Source organism: Nothobranchius furzeri, chromosome 7 (genome assembly GCF_043380555.1).
Source record: "Nothobranchius furzeri strain GRZ-AD chromosome 7, NfurGRZ-RIMD1, whole genome shotgun sequence".
In the NCBI taxonomy this organism is placed as follows: domain Eukaryota; kingdom Metazoa; phylum Chordata; class Actinopteri; order Cyprinodontiformes; family Nothobranchiidae; genus Nothobranchius; species Nothobranchius furzeri.
In genome coordinates this window covers 50365452-50383976 of record NC_091747.1, presented here as the reverse complement: position 1 = coordinate 50383976, position 18525 = coordinate 50365452, and the positions used below count along the sequence as shown (strand labels likewise).

Below are 18525 nucleotides of genomic sequence, written 5' to 3'. Positions count from 1 at the left end.
CGCCATGCTCCGTCAAAGAAGATGCCAATACATCCTTTTCCTAAATAAACTTAAGTGCCTCTATCTGCTCTTGACTCAAAGAAAAGCCCCAATCAAACGAGAAGTCGCCATCTTTGTTTTCAGTAACATTCCACCTACTGAGTGCTATGATTGGCCCACCTGGCTGATAGAGCGCTGTGATTGGACCGCCACAGATGTCAGTCAATGGGGTAGTCTGCCATTACATCATGGAAGAACTACATAAAACATAGAAAAATGTAACACAATACATAATTTCTTAAAATAAACGTGCTGTGATTGGCCCACCTGGCTGATAGAGCGCTGTGATTGGTCGGCAGCAATCCTGACTGGGCTTTCGAAGGTTTCACTGGAGCGTTTCTAGACCGACATGCAACGCAAATTGATTTTGCTTCGGCAAACGACGGTCTAGATCCTAGGCTAGGACAAAAACACTTTACAGCAGAGAATGTGAGATTTGTTTTATTTCTTTTTTGGATTTATCTCTGCACACATTTTATTACGTTAGCAATGAACTGGTGCAATCTGGGTAATGGACTTTCTGGGAGCAGCTGTGAGGTGCATGTCTCTTTATAAATGTAGAAACCTTAAGTGACACAACAGGCTGACTCCTTCCCACATTACGGCCATGAAAAGCCAGACCTTCTCTCTGATCTGCAGTTCCAAATTCAAACCCAAACGTTGCTCTTTTGAGTTTTCAAACGCTTCATCACTGAAAACCTCAGAAGAGAGAATTCAGAGCTTTTCTCTGCTGTAGATGGCTCATGAACAACCTCAGTTTGGAAAAGTAGAGATAAATTCTGACCAGATTGATGAGCAAACGGCTAGTCTATAAAGGGCCCAGCCCGCTCTACCTCCTGAGCTGCTACTGCAGCAATACTTTTGCCTCTGGCTTTTCCTGTACACCCATCATATTTCTGTCATAATTATGTAAAATTAACAGCTTTTTCACGTACTGCTGGTCTGAGCCGATTTTACTGCAGGTAAGACACTGATTACTAAGAGCAAGTCCACAGAACACCAATTAAAATCCAAACTGTCCTTTTAAATCAGCAGCTGCATTGTTCCACCTGTGCAGGAACATGAAAGGGTGACATTAAAATAATTTTCTGCAGATTTTCCTATAAAAAGGGTGATTGTCAGGGACCGAGCAGTAAAACTCCAGGACAATGGTATAAAAAGAATATTTTCTCCATTTATTTCATAAAGAATTAAACAAAATCAAAACAAAACCGGGCCCAAAGGAAAAAATGGCCACAAAAATTAACCTTAACTAAAAGTAACAAGCAAGACTCTCCAAAAACTGAGACACACAGGGGAATTTATACACAAAGGCTAGCCTACAGACAACGAGGAGGGGAGAGACAGGGGAAACACTAAGACAAACAGTAAATAAACTTAGGAAACTAAGTCAACAAAGTATAACTACCACAAAAAAAGTTTAACTAATACATCCTACCAAAATCTGGTAAACTCAATAGAGCTTCAGAACATCTGGTTTCTGGTTTCTTCATTATCATGCTCCCTGCTTCCAGAAGCCAGATGGAATGTTCCACTTCCTGCATGGAGTTACACTGGGCGTGTCCCCTCTCTCTGCCAGTTCATCCAATCTCAGAATACAAATGAAAATAGTTAATGATCAAAAACTATGTGTAAGATAAATTACTGAATGTGTGCACCCATTAGTAATCTTACAATATTGCAACAAAATGAAATAATAAACCAGCGTGTGGAAAAAGATATTTAAATAATACTAACACTGAGAAATGGCTGGAGGAACCTCCACAGTGATGTTTTTAAACGTAAACACCAAAACTTTTGTAAAGTATTTTAATGTCAATGTGAAAATCCACATGAATGATTCCTGCAGCTTTATTCCATCTGTCAACTTATCACTAAAACCAGCATGGATGTTTATTCAAAATTAGACGCTGCTTGTTTAGACAGTTTGATTTGAGCCTTAATAGAGGAGGATTACATGAGATTTAATTACCAGCTGTCTGACTGACAGCTTGTTAGAGCTCCTCTGGGATGGGGAGGTGTGGAGCTGTGAATGGCTGAGGGGAGGAGAGAGGGACAGGCAGCTGAAGCTCTGCTGCTGGAGGAGAACACAGACCGGAGCGCAGCCCGATGGAGCAGCAGCAGCTCTTCGCCTCGCACGGCTCCTCTTTCATCATGTTCAAATACTTTTAGAAAGAATTTTCCAAATCAACGAGGAATTAAAGACTTCAAGGAGATGATGGATTCTTTACAGCTGATTTATCTTCTGCTGCTTTATGGATCTCTCCCAAAAGTAAGTCCATACCCTATGAATGCTGTTGGGGGTTGAAATCTATACACCTTCAATGCATCTGCTCCTATAAGAGAACGTTTTTCTATTTTTCTTTTGTCTGGTTCAAGGATGTTTCTGCTCATGTGTCTCCTCCAAACATCTTGACTTCTGAAGCATTTTTCATCCCTTTTGTCCGCAGATGAGTCAGAACAAGGTGACGTTCTTTTAGCAGCTGTTTTAGACAGAAATCAACTTTCACTTTAAGTTTAAGGACCTTAATCCAAGGTCATTCTGGCAAATAAGAGACTTTTATATAAACAGCCTCAGCTATGGTTTATTATCCCCCCCCCCCCCCCCCCCCCACACACACACACACACACATTCTTAAAAGGTGGGAGATGATGTTTTCCGTGCAAGCTAAATAACTTATTGGATGGATTTGAATGAAACTGATGGTTTGACTGGATTTCTGTTTTCTTTTGACATTAATTTAATTAAAGATGGCCGTAACAGCCAAAAAGACTAAGGACAACAAAAAAAATTCTGTTAGTTTTATAGATATTGAGCTGAAATGTGGGCTCTGGTGTTGCTCAGAATCATTTCAAACGGATTCTTTGAGCACCAAATCAACTTTTGAGGATTTCTTTCAAAATTATATGGCTAACCGTTTGGGTCAACCCAATTTTTTCTGTTAGCAAACTCAGAAAGCATTTCTGCAAGAGATTTATTTTTAGAGTAAATAAAATTTGGGTTGTTCCCTACAGCCAATTAACCTAGGGCAACATAAAAAGTAAAAAAACAAAAAAACAAACAAACAAGGTTTTGCAGATGTTGAGCAACAATGTGATGTGGTAGTAACTAAAAAAATGACTATAACTACAACATTCACAATAAACTCATCTTGAGTCTTGCATGCTGGAGATGGGATGATATTTATTTACTCAGTTTGTCTTTAAATAAACCTCAAGCTTTATTCTGCTAAGACAATTAAACCAAAATAAGACTTTAAAGGCTCGGAACACATAAAAAACATTGTTTATTGATTATTTCTGATTATTATCAGTCACCAGAGGTGTGGACTCGAGTCACATGACTTGGACTCGAGTCAGATTCGAGTTATTATTTTAATGACTTCTGACTTGACTTGATAAAATCTATAAAGACTTACGACTTGACTCGTACTTGAACGCCAATGACTTGCGACTTGAATCGACTTGCATCTGTTGACTTGATGATGACTTGAGCATATTTGATAGTTTAACACAAAAGTCACACGACATGGACAAAAACCGTGAATCATTCTTCGTTCTGGGTTTGATCTTGTGCTGCTACATAAAGCAACACTTTGTTTATAATTAAGTTACACTTTCTGTTTGTTTGAGCAAATAAATGAAGCTTTAAGAAGCTTTATTTCTGGAATTTATTTATTATCATTGTCATTAAATTGAAGTTGGACAGATTACTTGATTATGACTTGAAAATTCAAATTTGAGGACTTGGACTTGACTTGGACTTCCAGATCATTGACTTTGGACTTGACTTGGACTTGGTTGTCTTTGACTTGGACTTGACTCGAGACTTAACTGGAAAGACTTGTGACTTACTTGTGACTTGCAAAGCAGTGACTTGGTCACACCTCTGTCAGTCACTCTGAGCTTTTCATGCGGGCTGAACATGAAAATAGTCTCCTACACCTATTTCCTGCATTAGCTTCTGACAGAAAATAAACCGTGAAACTCTAGGATTCGAAAACCTTCACAGATCTATGCAGGGACGAAATTTTGATTTCAGAAGTGGGGGGGACACAGCAGGCTTGTGCGGATTTGGGGTGGGGGGTGTTATGTAAAGACCCCTTGACACGTCACGTGCCCATCTCAATAATTTTTCCATCCTCTATATATATATATATATCAAAGTTAAAAAATGTACAACTCTATTATTATTTTTATTTATTATCATTATTGAAGTGCAGTTTTGGCTGTTGACAATGGATAGGCCATTGTATTTATTGTTTTGGGTCTTTTTTATTGTTTTTGGTGCAACATTTTCTAACAGGGAGTGAGGTTCTTTTTTTATTCAATTTTTGTTTGTTATTTTTATTCATTTAGAAGTTCTGGTTCTGGACATTTCAATGTTAAATGAAGGTTTATTTGTTGCATTTTAAAGGGTGTACTTGCATTATTATGATATATTAACATCATATTAGTGGTTATTTTGGTCTAGATAATGTTGACAATGATATCGCTTATCATCAACAATTTGTTGGACAAAATATCGTCCAGCAAAATTTGTTACATTCCCAGGCCTAGTCAAAAGTATAAAAATTATTTATACATAAACGGTCCCTCCTGAGATCTGGCCGTTTGTTCATTTGCTGTGTTAGAGGACATGCTGAACTAATGTTTTACACATGATCATCACCCTAACATTTGAGTGTATAAAAACATATTAAATATGTTTTTCCCTTAAAAGTGTTTAAACAGTTGTTGCATTTCTACACACGAAAAATAAATGGAAAAAATAAGATAAATCTAATGAAAAGTGTACATCTTTGACATTAAGCTTAAAAAAATCTGTTGACGATGATGATACTGTTCATTTTTCAGAGCTTTTTAATGTGAAAATATACATTGCAATAGATAAGTTTACAATAAAGTTAAATGATAAAAGTTTTGAAGTTACACTTCTACTACTACTACTACTAGTAATAATAATTATGATGATAATAGTAATAATAAAAAAAATAATAATTATAATAATACGAATAAATTGTGTCTGAGGAGTCAGTTATGTGGAGGAGATGAGTTTGTAAAAGTTAGTTTTGAGTATGTTTGTGAAGGAGGAGGTGAGTCTGAGCTTAATGCAGGGGTGTCACATGTTCCAACTTACGTTTTGACTTAGAAAGAAGTCTCTTCTATCCACTTTTCGTTTTCTTGACATGCTGCCTCCTGGCTGTGCCTAACTACCAAAGACTCACAAATGAACACTTATTCAAATGTTATGTAATGGAAGCTGAGCTGAGCTCTGATATTACACAGCGTCTAGTTGACGATGTGACTCAGTACCGGTGTTCCCTAGCGGCTCCAAACTAGCAAAACAACGTGAGCACGTTCTGACTGTTTACAACTTGAGTGACAGCAGCAACAGCCAATAATACGTTAGCAAGTATCAGCAGAGCCAATAGATTAGCTTTTGGGCGGGTCTAATAGTAAAGCGGTTTCCGTTTCGGTCCTAGTGCTCAACCAAATCCATTTAATGGAGCGTAACATTGTTTTTGGACGGAAAAAAGTGCAGGGGACCAAAACTGCCTTTTGAAAAAGTGGGGGGGACATGTCCCACCCGTCCCCCCCCAAAATTACGTCCCAGGATCTATGTCACACTGTCACTTAACATTCATAGACTCACCCATTTTGATGAACAACGACAAAGACTGTTGTTGGTTTAGCGTCCAGGAAACAGCCGAGACCGTTCTGTACAGTTGAAGCTGACTGTTAGCATTAGCGACTACACCACAGAAAAACTCCTCCAGGCTTGGTTATTTGTGAAGATAAAACATCCACATTGCAAGTCGGTGGTAGAGTCATGTTACTGTTATCCAATCCAAGGCAAGATGTACAGGAAATAACACTTTCTGCTGCAGCTGACTTATCCATGCTGATCCAAGAGTTTCTGGGCATGGTTTGCCCCGGGTACGGCTTGCAAGGCATTCATTCCTACCAGAGACAACTGCAAACGCACCAACTAAACAAGTTTTCACACTTTTAACCCTCTTATTACCAACATGTCGCTGCCGACAGGATTTTAACATGCGTAATTCTCATTACCACAATTCCTGAACTGTTCAATATATCTGTAAAATTCCAAAAGTGCTGAAAAGATTACAAATGGGGCTTTTCGGGCATATACAATACATTACAGTAGCCACCGGGATTCCCTGTCTTGAGGCAACGAATCACAACACAGATTCAGAGACGTTCTGAGTTTGTCATCCAAAATGCTCCGTTTTATAACTTTTGAATGGCTGATCAGATTCACAAAATTCCAACGGTTCCTAAAAGTACATAAAAGCAGCTTTCCAACGATCTATAGCATGAAGCAATCAGAGTTATGGAAAATATCGCTACGAGGGGAAATCCTGCTGTACAGCGCCGCACCGCGGTGAAAGCGGATAAAGGAATGGGGAAGCTAATTAGCATAAAAGCCGGCATGAAATTATAGAAATGCCTCAAAGAAAATCAACAAGACCTATTAGGTGTCCCAGAAGGCTTATATCTGAAGACAGTGACCACGAAGAAGGAGATCTCCAGTGAACCAGGGTATGAATGTTTGTTCGGTCTTTATTTTTTATTTTTTTATTTGAACAACCCTCAACTATTTGCTAAAATAAAATAAAAATAAAAAACGTCTGAAAGTTTACAAAAAGAAATGGTCTTAAAAACTGCTAAAAAAGATACCAAGATTAAAACTTTTTTAAGAATAGATGCGTTACAGTTCAAAGTTTAAATTGTTCATTCCAAATTGTTTGCCCAAGTCATTTAGAAGTTCCTGTTCAGTAATAAATATGAAAAATTCTAACCCGTTTTTTGCTTTTTTCACTTTTAAGCTGATTTTTAAAGGCTTTAATAGAAATAAATTCTAAATACAAACCATACACTGAAAGCTGAGGTTGTTCTGAAAAAAGGAGAAGAGTTACACACACTTTCCACTTTTTATTACAATTTTACAGCCATAAGATTTAAAAAAAATACCATGCGGCCCTGTTATAATTATGGTCATAAGAGGGTTAAAGAGACAATGTGTAGTTTTTACCATTCATTTCTGAAAATTTCCATCAAAAATTTGATAATGCATGAAATAATGCCCAGTTGTTGAAAAATATTGGCAGCTTCTGAACATATGACCAAAAAATCAGGTCTAAAATACATGGGAGCGGGTGTAAGTCTCTGGGCGTCGCCATATTAGATCCCATGTTTCCTTCTACGGGAGCCCATGAGGACAAAATGCATTAATTGATTTGTTACAAACGGTTCCAAAACTTTCGCCATTTTTAAATGTTAAATGTCTTAAATGTTGTTTTACACATTTACCTCTTCACTTGTTGCCAGTGATGAAAGGGAGTCTAATGTGCTTGTCATTTAGATGAAGTTTGCACTCCTCAGGGCTTTTTGATCCTAATGGGCATCCGTTGGTAAGGTCTTACTCCAACACAAAAATACTGCTTGCTTGCAACCTTTTTGGTATCTACTGCCCCCGTCACCATGGAAAAGTACACACAGTCACTTTAAACAACTTGAAATAATCCAACTGTTTTTTTTTGATGATAAATATTTTTATTTCTAAATTCTAAGTGTTTTTAAACTCGTGTTTGTATGAAACCTCACTTTTGAAGATTTAGTAATCTCACAAATTACTTCAACTTATGCTCTCTGTTGGCCTGCTTCATACATTTCACTGCACTGCAGGTGGTTGCAACATCCTTCTTGTGACATTTAAAACGTTCCTCGCTCAGCTTCCACATGATTCCAGTGATGCCTCTTATCCTGTTTTTGTAAAAGCCATGGGAGAAAATGAAAAATAATTCTGGGGCAAAGAGAAAATCATCCTTGTGTATTAAAGCAGTGATTTTTACGTTGCCTGTTGTTCAGCACATCCACGAAGTGGTGTGAGAAAATTCCCCCTCTTCACCTCTGAACATTCTCACGTGTCCGGCCCACCCCGACGCCTTAGATTAACACAATCGTCATCCGTTGACATACTTTAGTGGCTCCCTTAATGTGCCGTCGCCGAGCTGCCTTACAATAACACAGCCTGACAGGTTTCATCAATATGTCAAGTGAGGAAACGTGAGGGTGAGAACTGCACAAAAAAATCCCACAAGTGGTTAAAAAGTGTGTGTTAGTGGCTGAATGTCACTGTTATCAACTTAACACTAAGCAGCGGTGGAGGGAAAGGACAGCAAGGGTGGGCGATGATATCTCCTCCTCTCTGCTGCTTCTGAGAAACAAACTGGGCTGATTGACACCAGAAAGGAACTATCTGAATAAATAAACCTCGCCTTTATCTAAACAGCTTGTGTTCAAGCACTGCTGTGTGATTTCCTGTTGTGGCTGTACAGTAAAGGATAAGGTCAAACCGAAGCATAAACATGAGCTGCAGCTCATAATAACTCCAAATAACATGTTAGTCCAAAACAAACTACAAAAAGGTTTCCTATCAGTTCATGTAGCAATGGATTCATAAAAGTCCTGCATTAATTCAGACTTTATGTTGTTGCGTCTGTCTTCCAGTGCACCTAAGGCATTTATCACAGCAGCAATAACATCTCTGCTATAAGAGATGGCTGTTAATTTCAAAGGAGACGGTGGAGACATGCAACATGCTCACCGATCTGAAACTATGTTTAACAAAAGGCTGCACAGCTATTTCTTAATCAGCGTGTAAATATATTTCTATGTCGATGGTAAATCCTCATGTTGCACATTTGATCCGCTTAGTGTCACAGTAAATATCCTCCAGTAGGTTTACAGAAAGGTGATTTTAGTGACAGAAAACATCTGTTATAACTACATTTTTGGCTGTGCAGAGACTTGAACATCTGTTTTCTGTCAGCTTTTAGATCAAAATCAGTTAATTTATACCCACGGCAACTTGTTTTTATGTTGATGGACTGTGCATGTATGGGTTGCAGAATGCGTTTACATTTATAAATTCAAGGTGCAGTTCAGAAAAACACATTCTTATGCACAAATATTTAATCTAATCTGTTTTCATGTCATTTTAGGCTAAATAAATAGACTTGTTATCCTTGATGCCAGTACAAATGTGCACTTTATGTTTTATATATGTATTTTGTTGTGCCTGAAATGAACAAATAAAAAAAAATAATAAAAAATTATGATTCTCAGTCCATTTCTTCTATTATGTATCTACTTTTTGTAGCAGGATAGACTTACAGAATATAGCCCAAAAACTCAACAGTTATTTAAATGTGAGTATCTGTAAATGATCACAGTGTGGGGAGACAGTTTATCAACACAGATCACATAGTTTGTCTCATTCCTCCTGACTGTTCTCCTAAAGTAACACAGAACATTTTCCTGCCCCTCTGCCCTACTGGTTGAAAGTGGAATTACAACTTTCATAAATAACCCTGCTGCAGCCTTGTGTAGCTAGCGCTAACAACAAGCTAACTCTAACATGAGCCAACAAATACTGAAATAAACCACAAAGTAAAAAGGTCCACACTGTAGGACAAAAAATTTATAACTTACAAGTTCAGTAGCAACAAAGCTAGGTCACCACTGGTCCGAGATTTATAGCCTCCTTTAGCTCCATCAAATTAGTGTAGGCTGCATCGATGTTCATCTGGTTTTAGCTCTTTGCTTCACCTTCAGAGATTTTACTCTCTTACTTTTACTTCCAGCCTCCACCATGATGCCAACAGAAAAAATCTAATTTCTTCTTTTTCTTGTGCTTCTTATTGTCGATCGGAGAACAGAAAATGCTAACTGCTGGCATTACAGCTGACAACTTTTAAGCAGGTAAAGAGCCCTTCCTAGAACACCTTCCTGCTCCACAAAACTATTAAGTGTAGTTTTTGCAGCAGAGGGCTGCAGAATGGTGTCAAATATGAAACTGATTACGTTTCTAACTCAAAAATCACTGATATTAATGTTAAAGCTCTAGCTGAAAGTTTGACAAACTATCCAGTGTTACTTTAATATCACCACTGATACTGTCAGTGTTCGTGAATGCTCATTACTGATAACTGGTTGTTACTTGATACAACACCATTACTAACAGGGGTTATACTGGAAGGTTGACTACGATCTATAAACAGCAGTTTTTTAAAGAGGGGACAATGTTTAGAAACAGTGTTTCAAGCAATGTTTATGAATTCCTCTGAAAGCTGCTTTATGAAAAACTCAAACCTGCTCGACATGTGTGACTGGTGACTAAGTTTATGTGAATTTAAAAACTGCTGTGAATGTTGCATCAGCTAGCTAACTTGGGATTTTTGTCTGATAAAACAACAGAATTGTTCCAGATGCTAATCCTAATTATGTTAAATCCTCCCAAATTTAACCAAACATCACGTCTTCATCATAAATGCTGTAATCAACTTTATTAATTCAGAGGTTTGTCAAAAACTGGATCATTTGTGTTTAACTTTGTTTGTTGCATTTTGTCCATTAGCATGTTAGCATAACAAAGTTGACATTATTTTTTCAGTTCTTAACAGCTTTCAACCCAGGTGCGTAAGCAGTGCATGACGTAATTGAAGCGTTTTACCTGTGCGTACCTTTCTACAATGAGCAAAAGCCTCCCATACAGCTGGTATCAACACCTCACAAAATCATCGGAGAATTGCAAGATCATGCGTGATTATGCCAGTTCACATGATATAAAGCAAGGAGAAAGACAGCAGCATGGACGCATAAGGTCTTTGGTTTATTTTCTGTTCGGTTTATCTCGACCACCAAGGCGCCACAGGTAATGACGTACTTTTTAACTAGTTAAGCAACGGGAAATCTTCATGTGCATTTTGAAAGTTACCAGATGTTTTACACTGCTTTTGTGTTTGACTGTCTGGCTCAATCTGAACTGCTAAGACTGATCCAATCTAACATAGCACATAAGAAGACTCAAAGCGTAAATTAAGCGAAGCTACGTGTCACTACGCAAAAATGCAACACCTCACAACAGGTGGAAACACACCAACTGACTAATAATTTGCAGCTAATGGCTGCGCACTACGCTTTGCAGGTCTTACTCCAGCTTTCCATCAGACATGAAAGCATTGCAAAACGGTCACAAAACGGCAAATAGTGAACGGGTTCCTGTCTGATAGCAAAGTGTAATGTTCTGGATGCGTCCCAGAAGAGAAGATTACATTTCGAGTCTATTTTTTACGCTCTATGCTTCGAAAACACGTCAAACTCCACAGTTCAGACCAGGCCAGACAGGAAATCAAACAGGAAAGCAATATAAAATATCTGGAAACTTTCAAAATAAAAGTCATGTGCAGATTAACGTACTTCGTTTCCTGTGAAACCACCGTACCGGATGTAAACAGAACACAAAATAAACCACAGACCTTTTTGGATACATGCAACTGTCCTTGCTTGTTATTGTGTGGACGTCTGAAATCACGCATGGCGTTGCAATTCTCCCGTGATTTAGTGAATTTGCGGGACAGGAGTAAGTGGTGTTGGTAGCACTGTTGCCTTTTTGAGTGTAGTTAGCATGCTCTCCTCATGCATGTGTGGGTTTTCTCCAGGTTTCTTTTCTTCCAACAGACTGAAAACACACACGTTAGGTGAGTCGACTGCATTTTTCTACTACAAGTTTCTGTGAATAAAAGCATCCACAAAACAAATAAGCACAATAGTTCATTGTAAACAAGCTCAAGCTGGACACTGGACATTCTTGTTTTTAGCCTGTAATCAATAACAATGAAGCTCATTTTCCCTTGACAGTTTATTCCATCATGTTCTGACACATTTACATTATAGAACCACTCTTTATGTTTTAATGTGACATTATTATAGAAGCCTTGCATTGACTTTGTGCCGCATGCAGAAATAAATAACCAGTTGACCTTAGAGTTATGGCCTGTCACCCTCCGAGTTTATATCAAACTTCCTGGATTAGTACTTCATTTGCATAAATAAACAATGCATTGATTTTCCGAGTCTCTTTCTTCACGGCATTTGGAAAAAGAACTCGTATACAGCTCTTTGTAATATTCAGCATCTTAGATGAGCTGTCAGTGTTAGGAAGCAGCAAATATTTATTGTGTTTATGTTGTTTGTCTGGTGAAGATTAGTTTGAGTCTCCCGCTAACAATTCCTCTACTGGCCGATAAATCCCACGTTTAACAGCTGATGTAGATTTTGCCCCACAGTGAGATATGGGATAGATGTAAACGCCTTGAAATGATTGTCCACACACTGACACAAGCCTCTCCTGTCATTTACCTCTCAGCTCTTCCCATTTGTTTTATTTGATTGTTTTCTCATCCTCAAACAAGACAAAGATGGCAGCTATTTTAAATGATAGTTAAACGTGGGGCGCTCTGCACTAACAAACCATCACAGCTGACAGGTATTTATGGCTTGTTTTGCCATCTGGGAAGCTGTGTGTGTAAATGTGTGAGTCTCCAAGGTTTTTGCAGAAGTCCACTCATCAGCTGCACAGTTTGGAGGTGGCAGCTTGATGCATCACCCTCTTTACAATGCTCTATGGATGATCTGTTATATTGGAGGTTTTATATGTTTGCAGTGCCGAGGGGGCAGGAACGATCTCGTTGTCTTCTGCATTTTAAAACTGGTGGCTTGGATCTTTTTGGGTTAGGACGCTCAGCCGCTGGCGTGAATGCAATCCTCTGAACTCTGGTGTGATTTTTCCTCTAATTCACAGACTTGTATGAAAAATAAACCAACATGCTGCACCAAAGGAGGCTTGATCCCTGCAGGCTGCAGGCTAAAGCCATGCACACATTCCACTATCTGCTTGTCTGCCTGATGAAAGCAAAACTTTCTGGTTGTTTCTGTCTTCTTGGAAAATCTAAAAGTTGGGTTGAATTTCTAAAATAAAATACATACAACAAAGGGGACATATCCTGCAAAACTCACCTTTTTCATCCTTTAGTGATGCTATATGTGGATGTCTAAAGCCTCCTCTCTATCAGACATGATAGCATCGCAAAACGGCTGTGAAACGTGCTTTGCTGCAATTAGCAGCCGTTATGTTCTTTTTGTAGATTTTACTCTGCAAACATAAAACGGGATTCCCATTATAAGCTTTATAAATAATCTAACTAGTCTGGTCAAATTACCCACAGCTTCATGTCAGGTGTAACTCTAAACAGTGCGTGATCTTTTCTTGTTTGTTAAATAACTTGTTTCATGTAATTGTGATTCTAGAATTTCATTTAATCTGCTGAAATTTTTTGTTGCCAGAAAATGAAACGTCTACAAATGATTGATCAGAAGTTATCCTGCCTTAAAAAAACCTAAAAATATCAGTTTTGAAAACCTTTACATCGGTGGACTTGATGTTTTTATTTGTGAGTCAGTTTTCTTGGCTGAGAAAGTAAAAAATGGTCTGTATTTAGCACATTCTTAGGGTTCTCCAACCCCCCAAGGCACTTCACAACACAATCAGTCATCCGTCCATTAACACACACACTTTCACACGCTGGTGGGGATGAGCTACAATGTAGCCACAGCTGCCCTGGGGCGCGCTGACAGAGGCGAGGCCTGCTGAACGCTGGTCCATCTGACCACCACCAGCAGGCAAGGTAGGTTAAGTGTCTTGCCCAAGGACACAACAGCAGCATTCTCTGGTGGGAGCCGGGATCAAACCTGCAACCTTCCTTTTACTGGACAACCCACTCTACCTCCTGAGCTACTGCTGCCCCTTGAAAGTAATCCAAACTGTCCCTTTAATATCAAGCGTTTATTTTCAGTACTTCGTGTCCTTTTTTTTGTTTTCGTGGCATGTATTTTCACCACAGCAGGGACCGTTACGAGCTTGTGTGCCACGGAGCAACAGCTCTGACCGGACATGTCTCCATCTCTGAGAGACAACGGATTCTTTAAATAAAATGTTTCATCTGTACAACAACAAAAAAAATAAAAATCACATTCTGTGATTTGATTTGGTTTCATGACTCATAATGATGCTGATCCTTTAATAAGAGCTCTATTGTTACTGACCCGTGGTCTATTTCCAGATAATCAAAAGTAAGGTTACCACAGAGTCTGATCAAAAGGGGATTTCCTCCAGCGTGCATGTTGCTTTGCTCAGACGTAGTTTGCAGATTAAACTGCTGCCTCCCAGCTGATCCGCTGCTATTGCTTCAGGTAAGTTGGCTTTTCTGCTGTAATAAGTTGCAGACGAGGACTTCTGTGTACAAGGCTGTGTGTCAGGGTGACCTCATGCACGTGAGGAGAGAGTGAGCGAAGCACAGGGCAGCAGAGACCGGGGACGCAAATCCTCACATAGATCAGGGTTTGTGCACTGGGTTTGGGAAGCTGTCGTAACTCAGAGCTGAATCAATTTGGGAGTTTTAATGGTCAACATTCCCATTTTTTACTATTTGTCCTGTAGGGTTAGGTTGGTTTTTTTTAGTTTATTATTGAAATACTTTCAAGTGCGCTTCATTTTGAAACATTATTCATCTTAAAACTACAAAAAAAAAACTACACAGGCCATGGGTGATGATGTCATCGCGGCAGAGACATCAGTCAAAGCACACAGATAGTTAAAGACATTTTTTCGAGTACTTCACTGTCAATTTACTTGTGTCGCAAGAGGAATCCGAGTTCTGGTATCAGACATCCCCAGACCTCCTTCTCCTCAACTGACTTCTTCATATAATCTGGAATTACTCTACGGGATTTCTCGGATATAATCTCACCAGCAAACCCATGTTTTCTCCTCCCGAGATGACATATCGAAAATGCCTCCCTTAAAGTGAGCAGTTTCCTGCTCCTCCGCCCTACTGGTTGAAAGTGGAATTACAAATGTTGTAAACAACCCTGCTGCAGCCTGCTGTAGCTAGTGCTAACAATGAGCTAGCTCTAACATGAAGTAAAAAGATTCACACTGTTGGACAAAAAATATTATTTCTTACAAGTCCAGTAGCAACAAAGCTAGGCCACCATCAGTCTGTGATTTTGTAGCCTCCTTCAGCTCCCCCAAACTAGTGTGTGCCAATGTTTACTCTGGTGTTAGCTCTTTGCTTCACCTCCAAAGATGTTACTCTCTTACTTTTACTTCCAGACTCCACCATGATAACAAAAGAAAAAGCAAACTTGTTCATTTTCTTCTTCTTGTGCTTTTTATTGACAAACATATACATGCTAACTGCTAGTATGACAGCTAACAGCTGTAAAGCAAGTAAAGAGTGCCTTCAAGGACACCTACCTGAAAGCAGGTTTTGGTCAGTAGAGGACAAACTATCTATTGTTACTGTAAACCACCTCATCTGGCTCCTGTCGATGAGAAGCAGCAGAGACCCCAATCTTCCCATGACTAAGAAGGTTTTAAAGCCAGCTGGCCAATCAGTCAGGGTGATTTTACACACATATGAACACAAATTGTCCTCTTTTTATCCTATAAGGACTAAATAGAGGTTTTAATGGTGTGATTCCTGCTGCAGAGCTCCTTTACTTTAACCTTTTGCTTCTCTGAGTAGTTTAAGTATTTTCGTTAGGTTTTCAGGGTGAAACTCTTCTCGGGGAGTTCATGAATACGCCCCGCTTCATCTCACTCATCTCCCCTGACCTTCTCAAGCTTCTGCTGCTCATCTTACACGTTTTCCTTGGCCCGCCGTCTCTCGACCTGTGGCTGTCAGCCCGCATTTTTCAGCCTCTGTTGACACAGATGAACAGTCGCGGCGGGCTACTCTGTGGCTCCCCTCTCCACTTCCTAATCCATTTGCATGATAGCATCTATTTTCCTTTTGCTAGAAAGAGCTTTGTTATGATTTCAGACATAGAGAACATTTCTGCATATTTACTAAATTAGGAGCCAGAGGTCCCTCCTCACTGAAAAAGCAAAGCATAAAAGGCCGGGGTTATAAGAATATGATAAATATGCGACCAGATTTTTCCCCATAACCTAATCATAGAGATGTAATAGAGCCATATTGCATTCTTGACAGTAAATTGTGCTTTCTTTCTCCTTTACAGGTGCTTTCAGTGCAGATGTGTGATGTGGTGAATGAAATAGAGCAGGAGAAGGAGCGCTGTGAAAATAGCACCTCTGGGAACGTCACTTCAGGTCCTTTTTTAAAATTATATTCTAATTTTTCTGCTTGTTTGGAGGCAGCAGGAGGCTATTTAGTGGAAGTAAAAGGCAATAAAAGTAAGTAAATAAATAAATAGGGAGGATCCTTTTTAGCAGGTGGTACTTTGGCGATAAAACACTACAAGCCATAACAGGGCGCATATTTGCTTAGAGGAGGAATTTACTCAGGACCAGGTCTTATTATAACATTTCAGTTCAATTTAAAACAGAAATTAAGCCACACACTCAAACATAATTAGCAAGTCCTAAATATTTAGCATAGGCTTTGTTTTCTTGGAGGGGACACAAATGTAGCAGCATAGAAGTTTTATAATAGAACAATGTTAAAGAGTAAATTCAAAGATTACAATCTTTTTTATTGGTTTCATTTCTGTTGTTGACATATGCAACACATCCTTTCACCGAGAAAACTGTATTTTTTCACTAGGTTTTCACCATTAAACTAGAGTGCTAAGCAATCCTATATATGTAAATACTATATAGGCTGGCCACGGCCCTTTGATAGGGGCTGGTTCCAGAAAGGTGCACGTTCTCACTGACTGAAGAAATAAGCATGCTTACAGCCTGGTTACGATGAAATATATATGTTTTAGGTTTAATAGAACTAGTTCACTGTCATGACGAGTCTGAGGGGGTGAATTTTTTATAACTCATCCGTTTAGATGTAATGAAAGCTTGAAATGATGATTATTTAGCGGCGTGTCCTTTTGATTGACAGGTAGCGGATGAGCCGCCAGCGCTAGTGCCAGCGACTTGCCCACTGCTTGTTCCAGGAAATGTGTCAGCCTCACGTTAAAAGTCTTACAGCTTAGAAGGCAGAAGGTAGCAGAGTTGCTCAACTGGTATTTTATGGCTAAAAGCGCCAGCCGACCTCCGTTAGCTTGTGTTAGCGGAGTTAGCTCGTAGTTACATCATCTCAGAGTTTGTTGGGTGTCAATCATCTGCCCCACCCTCACAGCCCGGCTTGCAGCTCCGTTTTTGTATTTTCTGGGATGAAGAGAACTTCCCACAGGACTTCAGTTCCCTTCAGAAACCCACGTGTGATGGTGCCATTATTTCTACAGTCACTTAGTAGTGGGGCACAATCAACAGTTGTCTCTAAACGCAACTGGACAGCGCTAGGACCAGTCAGAGCAACGGACAATGTAAGGCTTTTGCTAAATAAAGGACTTAAGTACCTCTATCTGCTCATGTCTCCAGGAAAAGTCCAAATAGTCCAAGGTTGATGCCAAAGCCATTTCAAATGAGCATCATTCCTGAGCTACTGCCATCTTTGTAGTTTTTCTTTGTTGTATCTCGCCCAACAACATCACTCTACAAACATAAAGCGATGTGATTGGCCAGAGCTCAAATTGTTTGGTCCAATGGTAGACTTGCCGAGGCTACAATGGAGCATGGCTAGACCGACCTGCAAACCAAAGTCTTCCGTTACTGCTATGGTTGGTCTAGATTTCTAGGCTAGCATTAAACAGTTTTTGCACAAATTTAAAATTATGGTTTTGAGATTTTTGAAGCAGGATTTCTGTTGGGTTTCCAGTTTATGCAGGTGAACATGCCTCTGACTGACCTCTGACCTTTCAGATTCCAGTCTAACTGACACCTGCTCATAGATTATCTAAACTGAGATTGCCCTGGCTGCGTTCTACTGAAGGTACCTACAAGTGAGAACACTGTTCCTCAAAATTAAAACTATTTCTTTAAATAAGCAGTCAAAGAGATTTTTATTCAGGAGTAAGTTCTCCCACTGGACTAATGTTCGAGTGTTCTCTTTTTGCAACGCTGCCTTGCAAACTAGTATGATGTGTAGGAACAGCACATTGTTTTCTCTCAATCCCATAATTAAAGAAAAAAACATGAATGGCCTTTTGATCGGTGCTGTGTCCATTTACTCTCATTCTAATAGAGTTCCTGCACATCCAGAACACGCAGTGCATTTTGCATCAAATGAATACATGAACGGATTGCATGAAAACACTTCGCTTATCTCTGCAACGGCCCTCATTTTTCTCCCGTCCTATCTGCTTCCTCAACAGGAAGGTTAGCTGAAGTTGCGATCTGAAGCCACATCCTGAACAAGTGAATTAGCTGAAAGCGCATCTATGATGAAACGCACGTTCACAACGTATGGTTTTGCAACATGTTTCAGCCGGCCTTTGGGTTGAGACAGAACAGGCAGTCAGTGTGAAGTGTTTATGTATGCTGACTTTAAATAAATCTGTCTCTCACACACACACACACACACACACACACACACACACACACACACACACACACACACACACACACACACACACACACACACACACACACACACACACACACACACACACACACACACAAACACCATTTGAAGTTATTGCACCGACTCAAAAACATCCTGAAGATTTTTCTTGTGCTCGGCTGAAAACTGTTAA

The 18525-nt window shown here is 39.4% G+C and overlaps 1 protein-coding gene across 3 annotated transcripts in view; it reads left to right on the top strand.

The window, feature by feature from the left end:
• Positions 1 to 2098: 2098 nt before the first annotated feature.
• The window catches only part of vipr1b (vasoactive intestinal peptide receptor 1b), a 63298-nt gene continuing 46871 nt past the window's right edge, over positions 2099 to 18525 (top strand). For 2 of the 3 annotated variants that reach the window (XR_008565945.2, XM_015955164.3), the window contains exons 1-2: positions 2099 to 2311; positions 15994 to 16084. Coding sequence is in view for 1 of the 3 variants with exons in the window: in XM_015955164.3 (XP_015810650.3) it covers positions 2255 to 2311; positions 15994 to 16084 (148 nt within the window). In the remaining 2 variants the exon portion in view is untranslated. The remainder of the gene's footprint in view (positions 2312 to 15993; positions 16085 to 18525) is intronic. The other variant, XM_070553182.1, reaches the window with a different exon arrangement.